Raw genomic sequence first — 18,606 nt, 5'->3', positions numbered from 1 at the left:
AAATCTACATGAATCTGGGGGTCGAAAGGTGAAACTGCATCCGACGTGAAAATTCGGCAAAAGGGATACCAGCATAGAACCCTAAAAGTAGTCCAGCATACCACGATCATGCAATCTGGAAAGTGGAGGTAGAAAACACCACCCGTCGATCGCCAGTGGAGCAACGGAGGGCGACGGATTGACTTACGTTATCTGCCATAAACACCTTCCCCGATAGCGCCATTCTTCTCTATTCATGTCTCGATCGCATCTTGGACCTTGACTCTGTGAGTTTCGACTGTTGACGCTCGACCCGGGACTCTTATATCCTTATACCCGAGTACCGTCCCGATTCGCCGTTTTAGGCCCCATCCTGTCAACTCACGGTCAATCCATCGCCTCCTAACCCTCGCGCCGATGCACTGAGCCACTCTTCCCTGCGACGCTTGCATTTCGAATATATATTGCGTGCCTGCATTTATACTGCCATCTGCTGGGCGACTCAAATGACACCACTTTGCTTATATACCGATCCAAAATGAGCCCGAGATGATACCCCATTCCTCTGCCGGCGGCCAATCATGGGGCCATCAGATGCGATCATTCAGTGGTGGCCCCGGACGGATTGATATGGCCCAGGTGTCGGGCCAGTATGATCCTCTCTTGGACAACTCCCAGCCGCCTCTGTCGCACCCCCAGCCGCCACCTCAGACTCGTCAGCCGGCTGTCGTCGATCTAACCGGCGGACTCGAGTCGCACGGAGAACCGCCGCCGAAACGACCGAAACTCGATGTATCAGGAAGTTCGATTGTGGGGGACACACCGACAGTGAACAGTGCCGAGGCAAGGAGTACTCCAGGAAGCGCGGGTTCGCGACCTCCGCTCTCCTGGCGCGGCCGCCCGCTGTGGTCTTTCCAGGCCGTCATGTCGGAGATCCCGGGCAGCGATAATCGAGGTGAGAACGCGAAGGGAACTAGAAATTCGTCGCCCCCTCCGTTCCCTATCCCGGCCTGGAGTAGCGCCCCGTCCGATCGTCAAGACCCGGGGTCCCAATCCAGGGACAGCTCTCCGGAAAAGAAGGTCTCGACAATACCATACCGCATCGAAACTCCTTCGGTGGCTCCAAAGCTGAATGGCGAGAGTAAGTGAAACTGTTTCCCGAGAGGTGGTCGTTTGTCTAACCTCTGCATTTAGAAGCTGCCGATTTCACTCCTTGGACTGGTAACCACCCCGAAGACATTCTGAACGAACAAACTGCGAAACAAGGTTATTATGACCGTACGCAAGTCTCTCAGAATGAATCTAACACCGCGCGACCTGCATTATACGGACAATTAAAGCACCGCACGAGTCTGCATGTGCTTTCCTCCGTCTTTGCCGCTGCCTTGGAGAAACGACAAAACCACAACACAATCCATGCGCCCTCTACTTTCAAGCCGCCGCCACGAGTCACGCTCACCGATAATAAACGAGAGGGTTGGCTTCGAGACCTTGCCAACCCATCTGTACCGTTACGCAAGCTGAGCCGAACCATCCCCCACGGTATCCGAGGCAAAGTTCTTTTAGATCAGTGTTTGGGCAAATGGATTCCTGTGGCAAGAGCAGTGTGGCTTGCAAAATGTGTGGGTGCCAATGAGATTCGTGCGTTCAAACGGAAAGGAACGAGTGGTGCTTTGGCCGTGGGCTTGGAAGCCAAGTGGGTTCGAGACTGGACAACGAACGTTCACCAATTCATTGAGGGAGTTTTCAGTTCACCCAAATCTACGGATTGGAAAGCCCGGATGACCTATGCAATTGGCCTGACTGCCCGTCTGTTTTTTGAGAATCTGCTGGACCACGATCATTTCATTGAATGGTTCTTGTCATCCTTCGAGGCAGCGTCTCTTGTGACCGTCCCTGTCTGGCTCTTGATGCTGGGTATATACTGGATCAACATCATGCGGTATAGGCGCAGAGGTCGGCGCTTGGCCGAAATTTTGCTCGCAAAGCTGCGTCTGTGCACCGAAGCCAAGTTGGAGACTCTGCAGCCTCTGGTTGATCGGCTGTGTTGTTTTATCAAAAAGCTTGTCCATGAACATACATCATCTATGATTTTGCCAAATACCTGGGAGATGTACAAGAACCAGGTCTCATCATGCCTCGATCTCTCCCACAAGGTCGACCGAGCTCTGTTTCAGAGCATCGCGGAACGCAATGCGCGTGTCCAGCGACCTCGGAACCCCAAACAAGCTAAACACCGCTCCCCTCAGCAACGCATCATTCGTCTTCTCGATTCTATCCGCTCGGCACAAGACATCCCGGCCGCTTCAGCAGCCTGTCTGGATGCGGTCGGCGACGGGCGAAGTTTGGTTTCCAAGCTGTTGCAGTGGCTTGCGACTCCATTCCGTCACGGCATCTGTCGAGTCTATGTTGGTGCTCGTCTGCTCCGGAAGTGGAAATCGTGCGGCGTAGATGTGGACGAGCATGTACTTTCCTTCCTCACTCATTTTCGAGATACCAAGAAACTGGATATGGAAAATGTTTACCATGTGATCTCTGAGCTTGTCAGGTCACAGACATTCTCGGTTGGTCGATACTTGCAGTGGCTCATGGCAAAGGGTGCCACGAGCTATTCTTCAAGCAAAGGGCAATCCGCGCGCGACCTGCCCTATGACGTTGGATTGATCGCCGAACTGCCCATCAGTCGTCTCCCAGAACACGTTGGAAATCTGCGCAGCACGTTGCTGGCTCGCACTGGTCTTTCTGTATCGGATGAGACTGCAATGCTTGCAGATGTCAAGAATCTTATCAGCGAGCGCCTTCCGGAAATCTTTGATGTGGAGATGCATGATGACTTGTCGCTCAGGTCCTTGCCAGTAGACTTGACCTGGGCCGTAAAGGGGCAAATCGGCCAATGGCTCCGACGCGGGGTTGCTGAACATACTCGCGAGACGCCGCCTATCCAAGCTAGTCTCCCAGGGGATGATTTCATATCGGTGTCTGCACTGACGCCGGAAGAGTTCTACAGCGTCCGCGACATTCTAGAGACATTTGGTGACATCTCCATACTGGCAGACGTGTTGAAGTGTGCCTCAAGTTCCCATGACAGTACTGTTCTCGCGTCTGTTGCCGATACCACAAACTTTCATTTTGACTCTCTGTCCGTCATTGGTGCTACTGCCGACCTGTTTCGCAAGTTGGTCGATGCTTATGCGGCCCTGAAGCGTTTCGGCGCACCCAGTCTGAGACCTCATGTTTTCATTGATTGAACTTGGTCTCCGGATTCCCAATGAGCTTAATACCGTTTCCATTCTTCGCCAGGACCTTTCTCGCATGGAAAATAAGTCGATAATGGCCGCATCTTCACCAGTATCAGACCATATCCCTGACGCATTTGTCAATACGGACCCCCTCTTCCGTGAAAAATTGGACCAGCTGCTATTGTCTGGGAATGTCATGGACGAGCCTACTTTGGATTCGATTTTCAACACCTTGACTAAGCACCTGGAATCTAACGATGGCAAAGCAAAGCTTTCCGCTAATGACACCTGTCGCTATCTGGCACAGCTACGGTCGTTCCAACCAAAGCATTTCGACGGAATCCTGGCTCGCTGGGTTTGTGGTCATCTTCGATCTCCAGATCGCGCCACCTTGCTCCGCATGCTTCCACCTTTGATAGGGGTTGGATGTGTTACCATTAAGTCGTTCTTGTCCCTGGTTAAGAGACTTAGTTCTTTATCAGCGCCCATTCCCAATACTCAGGATTTACCTTCAGATCTTGTCGAGCTTCTTGTGTCTCGTGTCGAGAATGGCAAGTATCTCGATTTGGTTTCTTATCGATTTCAACTGGCGCAACAGGAATTTCTTTCCAAGAACTCCGAGGAAGCCCTGAGAATTGTCTGCAATGCTGCGACCTCTCTGAACGGTAGCGATAGCAAGCGAATTAAGTTGGAGGCATCTATGGTGGCACTACTCAGGCAGTTATTGGTGCAGAACCCTGATAGTGCTAACCAGAAATGCATACAAGAGCTTCTTGATCAATACCCGGCAGCCGTTGGCGTTTTTCAACGGGCGCTTAACATATTACTTGGCGTCGATTCGCAGGAAGGAAACTCAGTAATCTCAGAGGTTGAGAAGCTTGCTGGTACAACGGATGATTTCTCGCTCCCGTTCTGCCAGTTAAAGCTTCAAGTTTTATTCACTGGAGATCCAGAGACCGATAATCGCAATAGTATCGTGGACACGATATTCAAGAGTGTCGTGGCAAGCTCCCGTGCACAAAATCTCAATTGGGTGGATCTTGTTGCGCTTATGAACCCAGACGCCATACGCCAGATTCGTGAACGCGCTGAGAAGGAGTTCTTTGCTATCCCGCTACTAGAAGAACCTACTGATACCCCTACAGCGCCACGCGGCGCCTCATCTTTGACTTCAGCTAAGCTATACCTTACCATTATTGAGCAGCTCGCTTGCAGCATTCCAGAGTCCGGAGCTCCTCCAGTTGCCTCGGTTCTTATAGAGAAGATGGATTCTCTCCTTTACAAGATTATTACTTTGCAAGCCAATTTCAACAACAGTGAACAGCACTCCGGGTCCCCAGCTACTCAAGCACGAACCAGTCTCGAACGCTCTCTCGTCTTCTGGTTCTCCGCCCTCTTAAGAATGGTTGTTCTCCATCGCGCCTCATTCATGCAGCCATCTCCCACCTTGAAGATCAATTCCACCCATAACCAGTCTCGTGTCCTGATCTCAATATTCTGCATTGCTCTATCCCGACTTCCAGGAGACGTAATCCGTCACTTCCGGGGGTGGATTACTTTCCCCGCTCTAGCACCGTCGAGGACTACCGTCCTTGCCCAGGCATCCTGCTTCAAACCCATGCTCTCGACGTCGCTGCTTCTCTGATCGACGTCTTCTCAGACGAAGTCCGCCACCAATGTGCCCGCTTCCTTAAAGAGAAATGCCCCCCCATTCGTCCCGCTCCAAAATGACTCTCGTTTCCTCTATCTCTTGGGTCCTGTGGCGGATTCTCATGCTACTGCGCTTATTCAATCTACTTCGGCGGCCTCTCCAGCTGCGTCCACGTCAACTCCTACTCAGTCGCCTGCCACTTTCCCTTCTTCAGGAGGCATGCAGCAACCACCAACGTCGTCGGCATTGTCTGCTGGAGCGAGCGAGGGCTCGAATTTGTTGAGCCGGCTGCGTCTCCAACGCGGTGGTCGGATCGTTGGTCCCTATGCTATTCGACCTTGGGAGCTTCTGGAAGACGCGGCGCCTTTCGTGGGCATCAATGACACAGCCGTGAATTTGGGCTACTTCGATGCGCGACGCGTCAGGGTTTAAATAGCACACACGCTATTCCACACCTTCCCCTTTCTCACCATCTTCATCCTGCATATCTTTCTTTCCTATCTCATGCTAGCATTCACGCATCAGCCTCGCACTGCATCATATCACATCATTACTTGATGTTCGATTATCTTGTTGCTGTCCCTCTTGCGTCGCAGGTTTACTCCTTTTCATATTTGTCATGCACGCATTGACAGCGCATTCGCTGTGAGGTATTTTGTTTTTGTTTCTGTATATATATCTTCATCTTCCCATATCCCGGCGTTGTTGGGATGAGTTCAGTTTGTACGCCTGGGGTTTTTGCATAGCATTGAGTGGGGTTATAAATGTATCCAATTCATGGCAGACTTGGGCCTTGGTTATTCTATCATGTTTCGTCTCGAGTCTTGTCCACGGTCATCTAAGCACTAGAAATATATGCAGACCGCTTCTTTTAACAATTTGAAATTGTCCTTCGAGCCGGGAAACCAATGTCAATATATGTTCCTAGGATATATACAAATCATCGAGATATTTGGAATCAGTGGACTCTAGAGATATCTCTAAAATGTCGCCACTCAACGGTTATCATACTTTGAATTTAAGTGGCCCAGTTCAAGTCTAGATCAAGCTAACGCCCTGACACTTCCACTCAATCGAATTTAGAAGCCACATTTCTTACGCGTCTGTTGAAGAGAGTGTCTTCAGTGATTTGTCTCTCCTACCAATGAGCCGCTTTAGGTGGACGATGATAATGACGGGGACCCGCCGACATGACGATCAATGACCAATTGATGAGCAATACACTGACATGTTTCATTGGGTTTTTGGACCTGATTTTGCCAAACGGTCTGAAAATCTGCAAGGAGGCGAAAGATTGCCCCGGTTTGCAACTCTGCCCAAGTATGTAGGAGCTCTTCAGCCCCTCATTTCTGGGCTAGCCAGACCCCTAGCTCCATATACTTTCGGGGCCCTACCGAAAAAGGCTCTGCGCTTTGTGCCCGTCGTTCATTCCTGTCAAAGGTTTTCATAAATTGATCTACCTGTTACACAGAAAACGTGAATTTCCTCAACTACTTCGAGTCAGAATGTTCAGTGCGCTAAATACTATATACTAGCTAGCTGAGTCTGGATCACTGGGTTTGCAAAGTTCCTAGCGAGGATCAGCACGTAGCTTTCTCATATTCAAACCCCCCAGTGGCGATGGACTACGGCGGGGGCAGCAGAGGTCGTTTCTGGCGTTCTTCGTGAGGCCCGCTGTGGCATGCCTCGAATAATAAATAACCTACACCAGGTCGTTCTGAGAATCCTTTCCTTTTTCTCATTCATTAGTTCTGCTCGTTATCTAAAGAGAGCTCAAAAGCTACTTTAATTCAGAAATCGACATGAACTTCCTGTGGATTTCGTGGGGCTCCTTGCTCACGATCATCTTGCCCTTCTTTTCATCCGTTGCGTGTGCAAGGGATTCTCCAAACATTCCAAAATCAACGTATACTTTCAATCAGCTCTGGGAGCTGGAAAAGATCTTCTGGGATTCGTTTCTATACCCTGCCAACGTGAACCAGACACAGGGTAACGAGTCATCGATATTCGACACAAATGTAGGTTGAACGCTCCGCCAAAGACGACCTTGGTCTCGCAGCACATACTGACAGGAGCAAAATTGAACAAAACATAGGTCCAAGGCCGTGTCGACATCACCCGTACCTTCGACGGCGACGAACTAAACCGTGAATATATCTTCGGTCTCTTCTCAGACCCGACACACGTGAGTCTCGTGGGTGTTCCAATCGCCTACAACATCACTCAGTTCGCAGCCAACGATAATATTGCATCTGCGACAACCGTGGTCACTTTCAACGCGACGACCTTTGGCATCGTCATCCCGGTCACCATCGACACCTGGATCGAGTGGAACGCGGATGGCAAGATCATCCAGTATGACGCCGTCTTCCGATGGTTCGAGTACTTGGTGGACTATTTGATCAGCGGTGTAGCGACAAAGATCAACGCTACCTCTTCTGACCAGGCCGTCGCTTATGTATCCGACTTGTTGGCCACGACTATCTGTGCCACGCACGAGCAGTATTGTACCGGCTCAAACCAGCAATATACAGATACGGCCGCTTGTTATGACTTTTTGACCAAGGATGTGCGATTCGGGAAAAGTTACGAGCTCGGTAGAAATACGTTGCTGTGCCGGGAGGTTCATGAGCATATGGTGCATTACCGACCTGATATTCATTGTCCTCATATTGGACCCACCGGCGGGGGATACTGTGTCGACGATATGACTTATCCGCAGACTGTTTTGCAGAAGTATTTTAATGACTCGTGGATTCCCTATGGATATGGAGAGGAGCAGGATATATGGCTAGGTAGCTGAGAGTGCATCACTTTTCCGTGAATACTTGGTTCTCATGCGGCAGCTTGATCTGATGTTGTATCTCTGAGGCTTCCAGGACTCTCGTTTGATGTGTGCGATGAGAGTCGCCGATAATGCATTTCTTTACTTGTCTTGACCGATTATTCCAAGGCGGTCTGCAGGATTTATTGATTATGCTCGTTGAGTATACTTCTCACGGTACGCTTGTCTGTTCATCTATATACACGGCCATCTTCCTTTTAAGAGTTCAACTCCACGTGAGCCGTAAGGTCCACGGCGGGGATTATGTGAAAGCAGAATATATTTGATCTGGTGCGTTTCGTAAGCAGCTAAGAGGCACGCTTCATGAATTTACAGACGTGTAGCATGCGCTGTCGCTCCAATTGAAGGAGACGTCGATCAGAATCCCAAAGATATTACTGAGCTATCGAGCTGTCGGGTTTCTTCCATCAGTATACCTCAGGGCAAACAGGGTATTGGAAAATATTGATGGGCCAATGGCCAAACGGCTGAGACGATGTGAAGGAACGAATATGAAGAATGAGCCTTGAAGTCATGTATTTGAGAGACTCTTAGGCAACTAGGCAACTAGGCAACACAATGCCCGAGACTTTGATGAAATAAAAACATTGTAAAGTATAGACCCAGCTTTAAAGTAATTGAAGTACTGTAAGTATTGATTGAACACCCCTATTCGCAAAACCCAATCTCGCATCAAGCGAGCCTTCTAGTGTCAATGATGATGATCCGCAAAAATACCCTGCTCAGCACACTTCTTCCGACACTCTTCCAGAATCCGTGCCTGCTTAGCAACATGTCCAAGCCTACTAATCACCTCCTTGTTTCCATCATAAAAAGTGAAAACGGCATATGGAATATTCACATCCTCACAAAACTCTTTCACAAACTCCTGCGTCTTGCGCAGATTATGTCTCGGGATACGGGGATACAAATGATGAATGGCCTGGAACTGAAGCCCACCGTGGAAAAAGTCCAACCACGTCGGACAGTCCACGTCCATGGTGGTGCGGAGCATTCTCTGGGGAAAAGATTCCCGGGGACCGAGATCGGCGGTCGACATCGCGTAGTGTGAGAGGGTAATCTGCACATGCAGCGGCGCGGTGACCATGTGGGAGATCAGGACGAAGGCGATTCGACTCCACCAGTTGGGGATGCTGAGGTAGACGACACCGTAGCCGAACCAGGTCCAGAAGAAGATTTGGCCGGCGAGTTCGAACCATCGGTGCCACCAGCCAGCGCCGTGGCGGGGTCCACGGCCGACGATGATGTGTTCCCAGCTCAGGAAGTAGAGGTTGAAGCGGCCGAAGAGGAGAATTGGGTAGTAAAGGTAGTGTTGGTATTTGACGGTGACCTGAGCCACGGCATCATAGGCCATGATCCGTTCGTAGTATGTGCTGCGCAGACTACCGAAGAACCGATGAGATAGAGCGAAGAAAGGCATCAGCTCGATGTCCGGGTCGTGCTCTGGGGAGTTGGTCACGATGTGGTGGACGTTGTGACTCCGTTTCCACCAGCCTAGACTGAGGCCGCCCAGGTAGTCTGCGATGATCATGCCGATGGTGGTGTCAACTTGGAAGTTGTGTGTGATGCCCATGTGGCCAGCATCATGGGCGGAGAAGACTAATTGGTGCCAGAAGCATCCTAAGAAGAGGCCGGAGAGACAGAACCAGGACCGGTTCAGGAAGAAGAGAAAGAGGCCGAAGAGGAGACTGTATCGAGATATTTCGATGGCATAGGCGGAGTAGTTGCAGTTGTACAGACCTGCTGCACGAATGCGCTCGTTGAGCTGGCGATATTTCTGGGTGATGTTTTCTTGGTATTCGGCTGTGAGAGGAGGATACTTGGATTCATCCAGCAGAATCTCGGCCTGAGTTCGAGCGTCCATCACGTAGGCACCTTTTGATTCTTCGACCTTGACTTCTTCTGCTGAAGGGGGTATGCTGCTGACTGCGGAGGATAAGGATGAGATCGAAGGTCTGCGTCTTAACCCGGCGTCTTCTGCGTCGAAAATGGGAGATGGCGGAGGTGAAAGCTCTTCAGATAATTCTGAGCTTGAAAAATCACCATCTTCAAATTCATCGCCTTTGTATGGGCGGAACTGACCACCTTGAATAGGAGGAAGAAAGTTGGTCCATCTTCCCTCAATGGAGCCAATCTGGAACTTGCTCATGCGTTGACGTGCCTCTTGTGAGTGGAGGCTGTATGCTGTCAGTATATTCGGGAATAATTAGAAGAATTGGATGCTTACGCATTGACTTCGTCGGTAGCATCTTTGCCAACCATATGCTTGATGGCCAAGGAGCCACCGGGGTGAAATTTGATCCAGCCATCCAGTCGTAGCACTTTACCATCGACGATGATGATTGTCTTGTTGTCGGCAATCATACCTTCAATCTCGCGCCTCGAGAGGACTTTGTCCCTGGCCGTAGCCCGGGTAGCTGTTTTGCTCATCGGTGGTGGATGACAACTGGACAAGATAATCTAGAAAGAGTTATAGTGCAGAAGATTCTGTTTAGAGATTTCAGAAACAGGGATACATAAATCCTGCAACGAGGAAAAGGACCAGATAGATATACAAGATAAAATGGAAACCTCTCTTAAGACTATTTGGGATAATGGAGCTACGCGAGATCACCTGAGAAACAAGTGAAAGTGCAGGCCAAACATAGAGGGAAGGTAGTTACAGTGCACATTGACTCCCTACCAGCAAATCCCCCATTTACTGTGCTACCTAATTTCAGCGCCATAGCGCAAGACGTCTCGATCCCCTCAATCTCAGAGCCTAATGGGGGCAGTGTACGGCGTAGTGGGCCGCACTGAGGCAGATGTGGACACAGAGTCAAGCCCACGGGGATATTCTAAGGGGAATATGGTCGAAGAGTAGTGGAGAGGCGACCATTCCGTCCACGGTGGCGTCTATGGACTCGGTCTCTGCGTCGAAGGCCCCAGCGAATGTCACACCAGGTAGAAGTGATTCGCTAAGTGGGCCTGAGCCGACGCGTAGTCCGATCTCATGGATTATGACTCGCTGAGTTAGAACAAGCTTAAACCTACAGACCTTTTCCCCTGGTCGATGGAATTGATCCGTTCGCTAAAACTAGCTTCCTTTCTTCCCCTAGTGACAGGTGTCGGGGCTTCGAGACAACTCTTATTTTGCTCAATTACTCAATTGCTCAATTTGCTTAAAATTGCTAAAATTGTTGGTGGGCCGTTCGTATCCCATAACGGTCGTCGACCTTAGGTACGCAGTGGCGAAACCTCCGACAACCCTTGGCACGGCCCTAGCCAGTTGAATAAATTTGGTACGAGGGGACCACTTGAACGCAAAACGCTCGTACTGAGCCGACGGTGAGACAAGAGGCGAATAGATCTGCCTCGGTACGTCTCCATCTAGATTGTTGCCGCTTCAGCCCCGCCGTCTAAGGGGTGACAGGTTGAAGTCCACCCCTCGTACGTAAACTCAGGGAGTTTTGCCTTTCTCGGTGAGATGCTCGTACTAGATCTAGCCACGTTCCTGATCCACTACACAGGGACCCCCTGGAGGCTCTCCTGGGGTACTACCGCAGTTGGTAGTTGCGGGGGCCGGTCTCACCACTCCAATAGATTGTGCGTCGTAATTAGTCTTCTCGCCTAATACGAATGGGTTACTTTTAGAAATTAGTCTGGACAGTTATACGCCGTATCCGTATAGGTCAACTGAAATTTTCCTTGTGCACGATCAACTTCAATTAGTTTCCAGGGGAAGCCCTAGCTCACTTTTTCACAAGGCCGTTCTTGGACTAGTCGGCATAAATTCACTCACATCACTTATTTAAGAAGAGTTTATTTAGTCAGGCCGCAAAAGGACCATAACGAGGGCCAAGAAAAGAACACGTTGATGCCTCGCCTAGTCTGGATGAATTAGATCTCCTACTCCCGACGTTCCTACTCACCATCGAAGCGACAGCAACTTTTGCCGAGCCTGCGTATGGCTAGACGCCATTGGTGGCAACTGTACTATTCTGATGTTTTGGATTTTTTCTTTGACCTCATGTCCATCGTGTTCGTCCTATAGCGTAGTTTAGGTCGACTCTTCAAGCCAGCAATACACAATGACTTGCGATCATCCTTTCCCGGCTAGCGGAAGAATAATAAACAGTATACTCCTCTAAGTCAGTTTTGTTTCATGTAGTCTACAATTGGTAAAGGGAGCACCTAATAGCTAGAGTGCGGATAACTCTTCCCACGTGCTGTGGCTAACGACTCACACAAGTGATGCAACAGCAGGCTTTACCCCTACTTCGCTCGAGGAATTCTTCTGCGTCCACGAGGATATTGGAAGCATTTCGATAAAGGTATCCGATTTGTCTAGCTATATTCTTTTGTTGCGGTGCCGGCATACAGTTGTGTGCGACTGCGGACCTGCGACAACGAAACACCATATTCCATACGTTGAACAATATCAAGCACAAAAAGCGAAATGACATGCAGGAAGGTAAAACATAATAAGACCACCAAATCGAAAAACCGTAAAACTACCGACAATTGATACCACCGCGCGGTGACCCTAATAACGCCCTGAATCAGACTTGACGAGAAGCTTTGCGCCATTGACCCGCCTCATAAGGTCGAGCCCGGACCGCAGAACCGGATGATTCTTGCACTCTAGCTCTTACTCCTACAAATCTTTTCTCTTTTCTTCCTTTTCTTGCTCCTCCGCCGCTATCTCGCGCGCTACGACGTCCATCAGTTCCTGAGGGTAGTCGCCTTGAAGATCCTCGACTCCTCTTCGAATGTATTCCCCGATAGTCTTTCCGGTTCGCAGCTGGTAATCCTCGTCGGTGGATTTGCGATTGCAGTTGTACGGGCTTGAGTTGCTGTCGCAGTCACTGAGATCGTAGCACTCGTCAAGCATGTTGTCTGTGCGAGGAGCTTCCTCCTTCGTGTCGGGAGTGGTCTCAGGCGTCGTGTCGGACTCTGATGTGGGCTCAGGGGTCGTGTAGTCTTCGTCGACTTCTCCTGCTACCTGTGCCAGAGTTGGAACGGGTCGAGGTGATTTTGTTGACTTAGACTCTGACCCGGGCTCGGACATTTGCTTTGACTTTATCTGTTTGTCTGATACTGAAGTATCTTTATCGTCGTCAAGCTCTTGATCCTCAGTGTCGGAGCTGTGAACACGAATCAGTCGGGGCCTTTCGTGGTCCCTGAGGTTGAAGATATCCTCTTCCAACTTGGTCTCGGTCATGGTTTCCGCTTTTCTGTCAGTCTCTTCCTTGCTTTCAATCTCGGTGTCTCCCTCGGGCTCGAAGCCCTCATTTGCTCGGGGCTTCTTGTCTGTCCCATCAGCCGTGGCTACTTCTAAGCTTGTGCTCGACCTGTCGTCCTCCTTGAATGAGATAATGGTACTGGGCGGCGTGATCTTATTGCTATTATGCGGAATTGTAAGATGGTTCCCATTTTGAGGGTAGGACTCATTGTAACCTTGGTCCGAGTTGAAGTACCCATCGGGATAATTGGCCATTTGGCATGAAGGGCTATAATATCCATTGTTGTGCTGATAAGGCTCGGCCCAGCAAGCCGGTAGATGAGAGCTGTACATTGGCTGGCCACCCACAATGAAGGGACCATTGTTGACATTGGAGGGAAAGGTCCCCGGCGGGGGTGACTGTTGGGAAGGCCAGGTAAATGAGGATTGCCGTACATTGGCTGGCCATTGATAATGAATGGGGGAGGTGCAAAGCCGTTGCTTGGCGATTGATGGGAGTAGAACGGTGGGTGATCACCGTATGGCATTCCATGGATCATGTTGGGGCCATAGTTATATCCCCCCACGATGGTGACTGTTCTCGATTCCACCCCGAGGATGCATATTCTCCTGGTGGTACTGAGAGTGGCGGTATCGAGCGAACCCACGATAGCCACCTCGTGGGGGTCCATTACGGTGCCCTCCACGACCGTTGAATCCTCGCTGGGAATGATTGCCCCGAAATGACTGATGCGAGTTGTATGGTCTTGCCTGAGATGAATCGCTCGTCGACCCCGAGCCAGGCTTAAGCGGACTTCCATCCATGTCGAGAAGTGATAGGTAATACGTATGATCCTTGAAGAAATGCTGGAGAGGTGTCAAGTTGTGGTTCGCAGGAGAGAGGGGGGTACTGACCCTGATGGCGTCTTTGCAGTCATCCACATAGGCAAAGGTCACTTTACCGACAGTGGAAACCCAATTTCCAGACTGATGGGGCTCTGTTGTCCAGGCCTCAAGAACACCACGTCCCCCTAAGACAGATAATACTTCTTGTTCGGAGATGGGTGCACCAGAGCGGAAACCGAGAAGAGCCGTTCCTACTTTTGTCAGTTCAGAATTCAGAGTTGGGAAGGAACGACCTGTGCCTACGTCTTCCCTTTGCTCTCTCAACTCGGAGATAACGATCATGTAGTTCGGTGCTTTGGTCGCCTTCTAAGGCTGCGTTAGCATCCTCAACCCGCTGTTCATCAATTAGCTTGAATTCAAAGATAGACAGAAACTACACATCATACCTCGAACTGTACAAAAGCACCGGGTAAATTTCTCTTCTTGTCTTGTTTAATCTTGACATGACAAGGCCCAAAATGCGAAAAGACTCTCTTGAGATCTTCGGCCAACTGATCAGCTGGGACCTTGGTCGAGAGACTGGAACACGGTTAGTACACAGGTGATTATTTCATAAGCTTAGCTACTTACTTTCCAACGAAGATACACGCATCCGGAGAGAACAGGCCCTGGGCATTTTTGGCTGAGGGTTCCTCCTGGATACGATCTCCTCGGCGAGCATATTGCGTCCCAACGCTGGGAACCGACGACGCGTTGCTCATCTTGTGTATGTATTTTTTTGTGCCAGATGGTGTATATGATACGCTTTTCTATCAAGAGGTCAATAGCGAGTGTAGATTGCCAGAAAGGCTGTTTATGAGACGAGGATGTGTAGAAATTACGAAGAAGCAAAAGGACTATCAGCATCGCGAGTCTTCCTCCGCCGACTATTTGAGCCTCGCTGTCTCATCTGAGCCAGGACTAAGCCCTTTCATGTACATGGGGCCCGCACCCTCTTCAAGCTGCGAAATAGCCCATGAACCATGGCTGGGTCCTGGGGTCGAGGGTTTTGGGGCCAATTTGATTCAGTACCAAACCTTTGCAAGGCCTACGACTACAAGTGCGTAGTAGGTTTAGACGCAACTTTCGGCCGATTGTATTCCGTATGGGAACTCTCCGTCGTTGGGATCTACAGCGATATCCAGGGTTCCATGTTTTGACCGAGGTGACTCCTCGGCGCAGCTCATCCAGAATCGCTTAGTCGCGGTCATGCAGCGACTTTCGACCATGGTCGAGGTCAACTATGGAAGACCTTGCTCGAATTACAACAGCAGAACATGACAAGTACATCTCTCGCTGGGGTGTATTCCTCGTGTATCAATACAACTTGAGTGATATTCGAGGTAGATACATGCCTAACCCATGGACAATTCAGTGAGAAAACAGGATCATATCGCCCAAGCCGATTCCTCCTCCCCCTCTCCAGCCACCTTTGTCAGAGCTTGTCATAAAATCTCCCTTGATCCCGAACTGCTGGCTTTCAATACAGGAATAGAATTTCCCTTGGCCAATACCTAGTCTGCTGTATATCATGGCCTTTTTGAAAGCAGTTCGAGGCATATCCAGGATTCGAGTAAGAGCGTAAAGGTAGTTCAATACGGTGCGAACTTCGCGATTCCCGTCAAATCTGGACAACAACAACAATTCATTTACGACCATGTTTCGGTGACTGAATCGTTGGGCTGGTTACTTGGGAAAAGTAGATGCGCCGCAGTAAAAAGAGGAGTGCTCGGGAGATAACCCCCCACAGGTGAATCCTGCGACTATCGAGCCACAAATGCTCAGCGATCTGAGCTGCAAAAGGGCCTTGGAAGCTTGATCTCACCCGCCCAGAGACCGTTGCCCACTCTTTCAGTTCTACGCGTTCGGCTAGGAGTTCACTGCCCTGTGGGCTAGCACACGGAATCACGAACCTTGGATACCCTGGACACTAATACTTGGGAGAATCATAACGCATACCTTAACATTCAAACTCAAACTCAAACTTTGGCTTCAACGGACAAGGCACCTGAATACATACCTCAACGATTCCGCAAGGTAAGCTCTGACACTTCGAGCCGCTCCATGAACAGCCTCAGTCTTTCGAGATTTTATTTTACGTCCTCAATAATCTCCTGTTGATTTGTTTTGGCCTAACAAAAAGATCCGTAAATGTACAACTGGCCTGTCTTCTGGTTCTGAGAGCGATAAGAAGATGTAGTTCGGAGTTATCTTATCGCGGCAGATCGGTAGTCTTCACGCCACCTCGGGAAGCGACATCATCCTCGAGCTTCTTGAGAACTCTCCCTGCGGCCTCTTCTCATCCCGCCACACCAACCATGATTCCCACTCGGAAATTAGCCGCTCAGAGCGGCTTCTTCAGGCGCAGCGCCGAGGAGCTCGGCCGCCTTTCAAGAATTGGTAGCCTCGCCCTGATCTTCGAGCTCGAAAATAGCTAACGAGCCCAGCATGGAACACCGAAACTCTTTCCACTCCGACCAAGCCCTACGTGATGCTCGACTTCCAAGACAAAGAGACTGTCCAGGGTTGCAAGACCATGGCAGACCGCGTCGTCGGCGGATACAGCACAGCCAGCATCGATTACGAGCCCGGAGACCCTGAGACTAATACGCCGCCACACGCTCGATTCCACGGCTCAATCTCCACTAAACTCCCTGATAACTGGCGCGTCGAGAGAACTGGTACGATACTAATCGAAAACGACTCGAGACCGCGGCCTTGAAGCTGATGCTGAAATCAACAGGATACGCTGCCTTCCGCAACAAGGATCGCGGCATGTGGCTCTTTGGCCGTCTGTACTGGGACGTCGACCCCTACGCCTACCTCGCTCTCCGCGTCAAATCAGACGGCCGTCGATACACTGTCAATATCCAGACGGACTCCGTCATCGAAACGGATATCCACCAGCACAGATTGTATACCCGACACCACCGTGTATACCAAAATGCATACGCGAATGCGACGGAAGGGCAGGAACCCGGGCGTGTTCAATCATTGGAGGATGAGGACCTCGATGGATACCCCGCTCCGCAGGGCGTTCCAGATGCTCTGTCTGAGATCCCACCTGAGTATACTATTATCGGTTCATCCTCTTCTTCAGCAACCACTTCTGGCGGCACAGGATGGGAGACTGTTCTTCTACCGTTCAATTCGTTCGTCAGGACGAATCATGGCTACGTTGTTGAACCACAGACTTCACTCCTCCGTCAGCGGATCAAGAGTATTGGTATTGGTCTTACTGACCGTGTTGAGGGTCCGTTTGATCTGCGCATTCATAAGATCTGGGCCACGAATGGAATGAGTAAGGCAGAAATCGAGGAGGAGCGACGGATCTGCGGTGCGGATGCGCTGTCGGTTGATGAGGGAGTTGAGTCGGGTTGGATTGAACGTAACAAGAAATCCAAGGGAACCGATCAACAAAAAAGCACCGATGCCAAGGGTCTGAAGGGGTTGAAGTCCGAATGGGATGAGTGATTTGCAAGTTGCAATTGACAGCAGACTGTACATTAATTTAGCGACAACTCCGACTGCTTGCCATTACAGCCCGGGCAAGCATGTATGTAAAACATTGGACTTGATATTTTTATTTGTTGACCATTGAGTCATAAGAAGACATAGGATTCATTGGAGATGCGCTCCCGAAATATACAGCGAGTCTTTCGATAGTCTGCTTTAGTTACCCCCAGTGATCTTCTCCCAAGCCTCCTTGTACTTCTCGGCGGTCTTTTGCGCGATCTCATCGCTCATGCGAACACCCGCCTTACCCTTGAGTCCCTCCTTGACCAGCCAGTCACGCAGAATTTGCTTGTCGAAGCTCGCCTGTCCTCGGCCAATAGCGTAGGTGTCCTTGGGCCAGAATCGGGAGGAGTCTGGGGTCAGGACCTCATCAGCCAGAACGACCTCGTCAGTCTCCTCGTCAACGCCGAACTCGAACTTGGTATCGGCAATGATAACACCACGCTCCAGAGCATATGCGTGCGCAGCTTTGTACAGCTGCAGAGCAAGCTCAGCAATGCGCGCGGCGTACTTTTCTCCAACAATCTTGACGGCTGTGTGGACTACGTTAGCTATTCAACATCAACTCCAAGATCAGATGTAACACATACCCTCGTCGGGATGAATATTCTCATCATGCTCGCCCAGCTCGGCCTTGGTGCTGGGGGTGTAGATTGGACCGTTGGGGAAGGCCTCGCTCTCCTGCAGACCTGCGGGGATCGCCAGGCCGTGCACAGTGCCGGACTTTTGGTACTCTATCCAAGCGGAGCCGGTGATGTAGCCACGGACGATGGCCTCAATGGGGAGGATGCGGAGCTTGCGGACCTGCATACTACGGTTTTGTAGCACCGGACGCAGCGAAGCGGGGATCTGGGGAGGGAGATCGAGGGTGAGGAAATGGGTGCGCAGACCGGGGACGGCCTCTGTCAGGATCTTGAACCATGTCTTGGTGCAGAGGGTGAGAAGAACGCCCTTGTTGGGGATTCCCTATATATGCAAAATACGTCAGTAAGCACTTTCACCATTCAATTGAGCAAACGTACATTCTCCATGATCACATCGTAGGCGGAGATGCGATCAGTCGCAATGAAGAGCAGGGTCTTGTCGTCGACCTCGTACAGGTCGCGCACCTTGCCGCGGGCGACAAGGGGCAATGCGCCTTGCAGATCCGTAGTTGCCAAAGCTTCAGCCATGATGGTCAGTCCAATTGAAGAGGAATGAAAGAAGAAATTCCGCGATGCGTCATCTTTGCCTTTTTTTTTGGCGGGGCACCGATTGCGGCCTGGCAGCCTCAGGCACTCATCGAGCT

The 18,606-nt window shown here is 50.5% G+C and overlaps 8 protein-coding genes across 8 annotated transcripts; 4 read left to right on the top strand and 4 right to left on the bottom strand.

Moving 5' to 3' along the window:
* Window positions 1-528: 528 nt before the first annotated feature.
* N7477_006589 (mediator of RNA polymerase II transcription subunit 12) lies at window positions 529-3,227 on the top strand (the record flags this gene model as incomplete). The annotated part of the gene is made up of 2 exons (XM_056968252.1): window positions 529-1,120; window positions 1,174-3,227. 2 exons carry the CDS (start codon window positions 529-531, stop codon window positions 3,225-3,227), a joined length of 2,646 nt encoding a protein of 881 aa, XP_056821048.1.
* Window positions 3,228-3,309: 82 nt separating this feature from the next.
* Window positions 3,310-5,301, top strand: N7477_006588 (uncharacterized protein; the record flags this gene model as incomplete). The annotated part of the gene is given in 3 exon segments (XM_056968251.1): window positions 3,310-4,766; window positions 4,790-4,868; window positions 4,885-5,301. The coding sequence occupies 3 exon segments, from the start codon at window positions 3,310-3,312 to the stop codon at window positions 5,299-5,301; spliced, it is 1,953 nt and encodes a 650-aa protein (XP_056821047.1).
* Window positions 5,302-6,671: 1,370 nt separating this feature from the next.
* Window positions 6,672-7,672, top strand: N7477_006587 (uncharacterized protein; the record flags this gene model as incomplete). The annotated part of the gene is made up of 2 exons (XM_056968250.1): window positions 6,672-6,887; window positions 6,965-7,672. The coding sequence occupies 2 exons, from the start codon at window positions 6,672-6,674 to the stop codon at window positions 7,670-7,672; spliced, it is 924 nt and encodes a 307-aa protein (XP_056821046.1).
* A 733-nt stretch (window positions 7,673-8,405) lies between these two features.
* N7477_006586 (fatty acid desaturase) lies at window positions 8,406-10,144 on the bottom strand (the record flags this gene model as incomplete). The annotated part of the gene is made up of 2 exons (XM_056968249.1): window positions 8,406-9,891; window positions 9,942-10,144. 2 exons carry the CDS (start codon window positions 10,142-10,144, stop codon window positions 8,406-8,408), a joined length of 1,689 nt encoding a protein of 562 aa, XP_056821045.1.
* Window positions 10,145-12,350: 2,206 nt separating this feature from the next.
* On the bottom strand, window positions 12,351-13,193 carry N7477_006585 (uncharacterized protein; the record flags this gene model as incomplete). The annotated part of the gene is made up of 1 exon (XM_056968248.1): window positions 12,351-13,193. The coding sequence occupies one exon, from the start codon at window positions 13,191-13,193 to the stop codon at window positions 12,351-12,353; it is 843 nt and encodes a 280-aa protein (XP_056821044.1).
* Window positions 13,194-13,490: 297 nt separating this feature from the next.
* On the bottom strand, window positions 13,491-14,524 carry N7477_006584 (uncharacterized protein; the record flags this gene model as incomplete). Its single annotated transcript, XM_056968247.1, has 3 exons — window positions 13,491-14,129; window positions 14,210-14,342; window positions 14,394-14,524. 3 exons carry the CDS (start codon window positions 14,522-14,524, stop codon window positions 13,491-13,493), a joined length of 903 nt encoding a protein of 300 aa, XP_056821043.1.
* Window positions 14,525-16,027: 1,503 nt separating this feature from the next.
* On the top strand, window positions 16,028-17,276 carry N7477_006583 (CIA30 family protein; the record flags this gene model as incomplete). The annotated part of the gene is made up of 3 exons (XM_056968246.1): window positions 16,028-16,202; window positions 16,250-16,470; window positions 16,527-17,276. Coding segments are annotated over 3 exons (1,146 nt in total), but the record flags the coding sequence as incomplete, so codon positions are not given.
* Window positions 17,277-17,474: 198 nt separating this feature from the next.
* N7477_006582 (phosphoribosylaminoimidazolesuccinocarboxamide synthase) lies at window positions 17,475-18,490 on the bottom strand (the record flags this gene model as incomplete). The annotated part of the gene is made up of 3 exons (XM_056968245.1): window positions 17,475-17,851; window positions 17,909-18,284; window positions 18,341-18,490. 3 exons carry the CDS (start codon window positions 18,488-18,490, stop codon window positions 17,475-17,477), a joined length of 903 nt encoding a protein of 300 aa, XP_056821041.1.
* Between the last annotated feature and the right edge of the window lie 116 nt (window positions 18,491-18,606).

The sequence above is a fragment of the Penicillium maclennaniae genome (assembly GCF_028827695.1).
Source record: "Penicillium maclennaniae strain IBT 15551 chromosome Unknown utg000006l:1.0-2513246.0:1.0-2515036.0, whole genome shotgun sequence".
In the NCBI taxonomy this organism is placed as follows: Eukaryota; Fungi; Ascomycota; class Eurotiomycetes; order Eurotiales; family Aspergillaceae; genus Penicillium; species Penicillium maclennaniae.
Note: the sequence above shows the minus strand (reverse complement) of the source record. Positions and strands in the feature narration are given on the sequence as shown.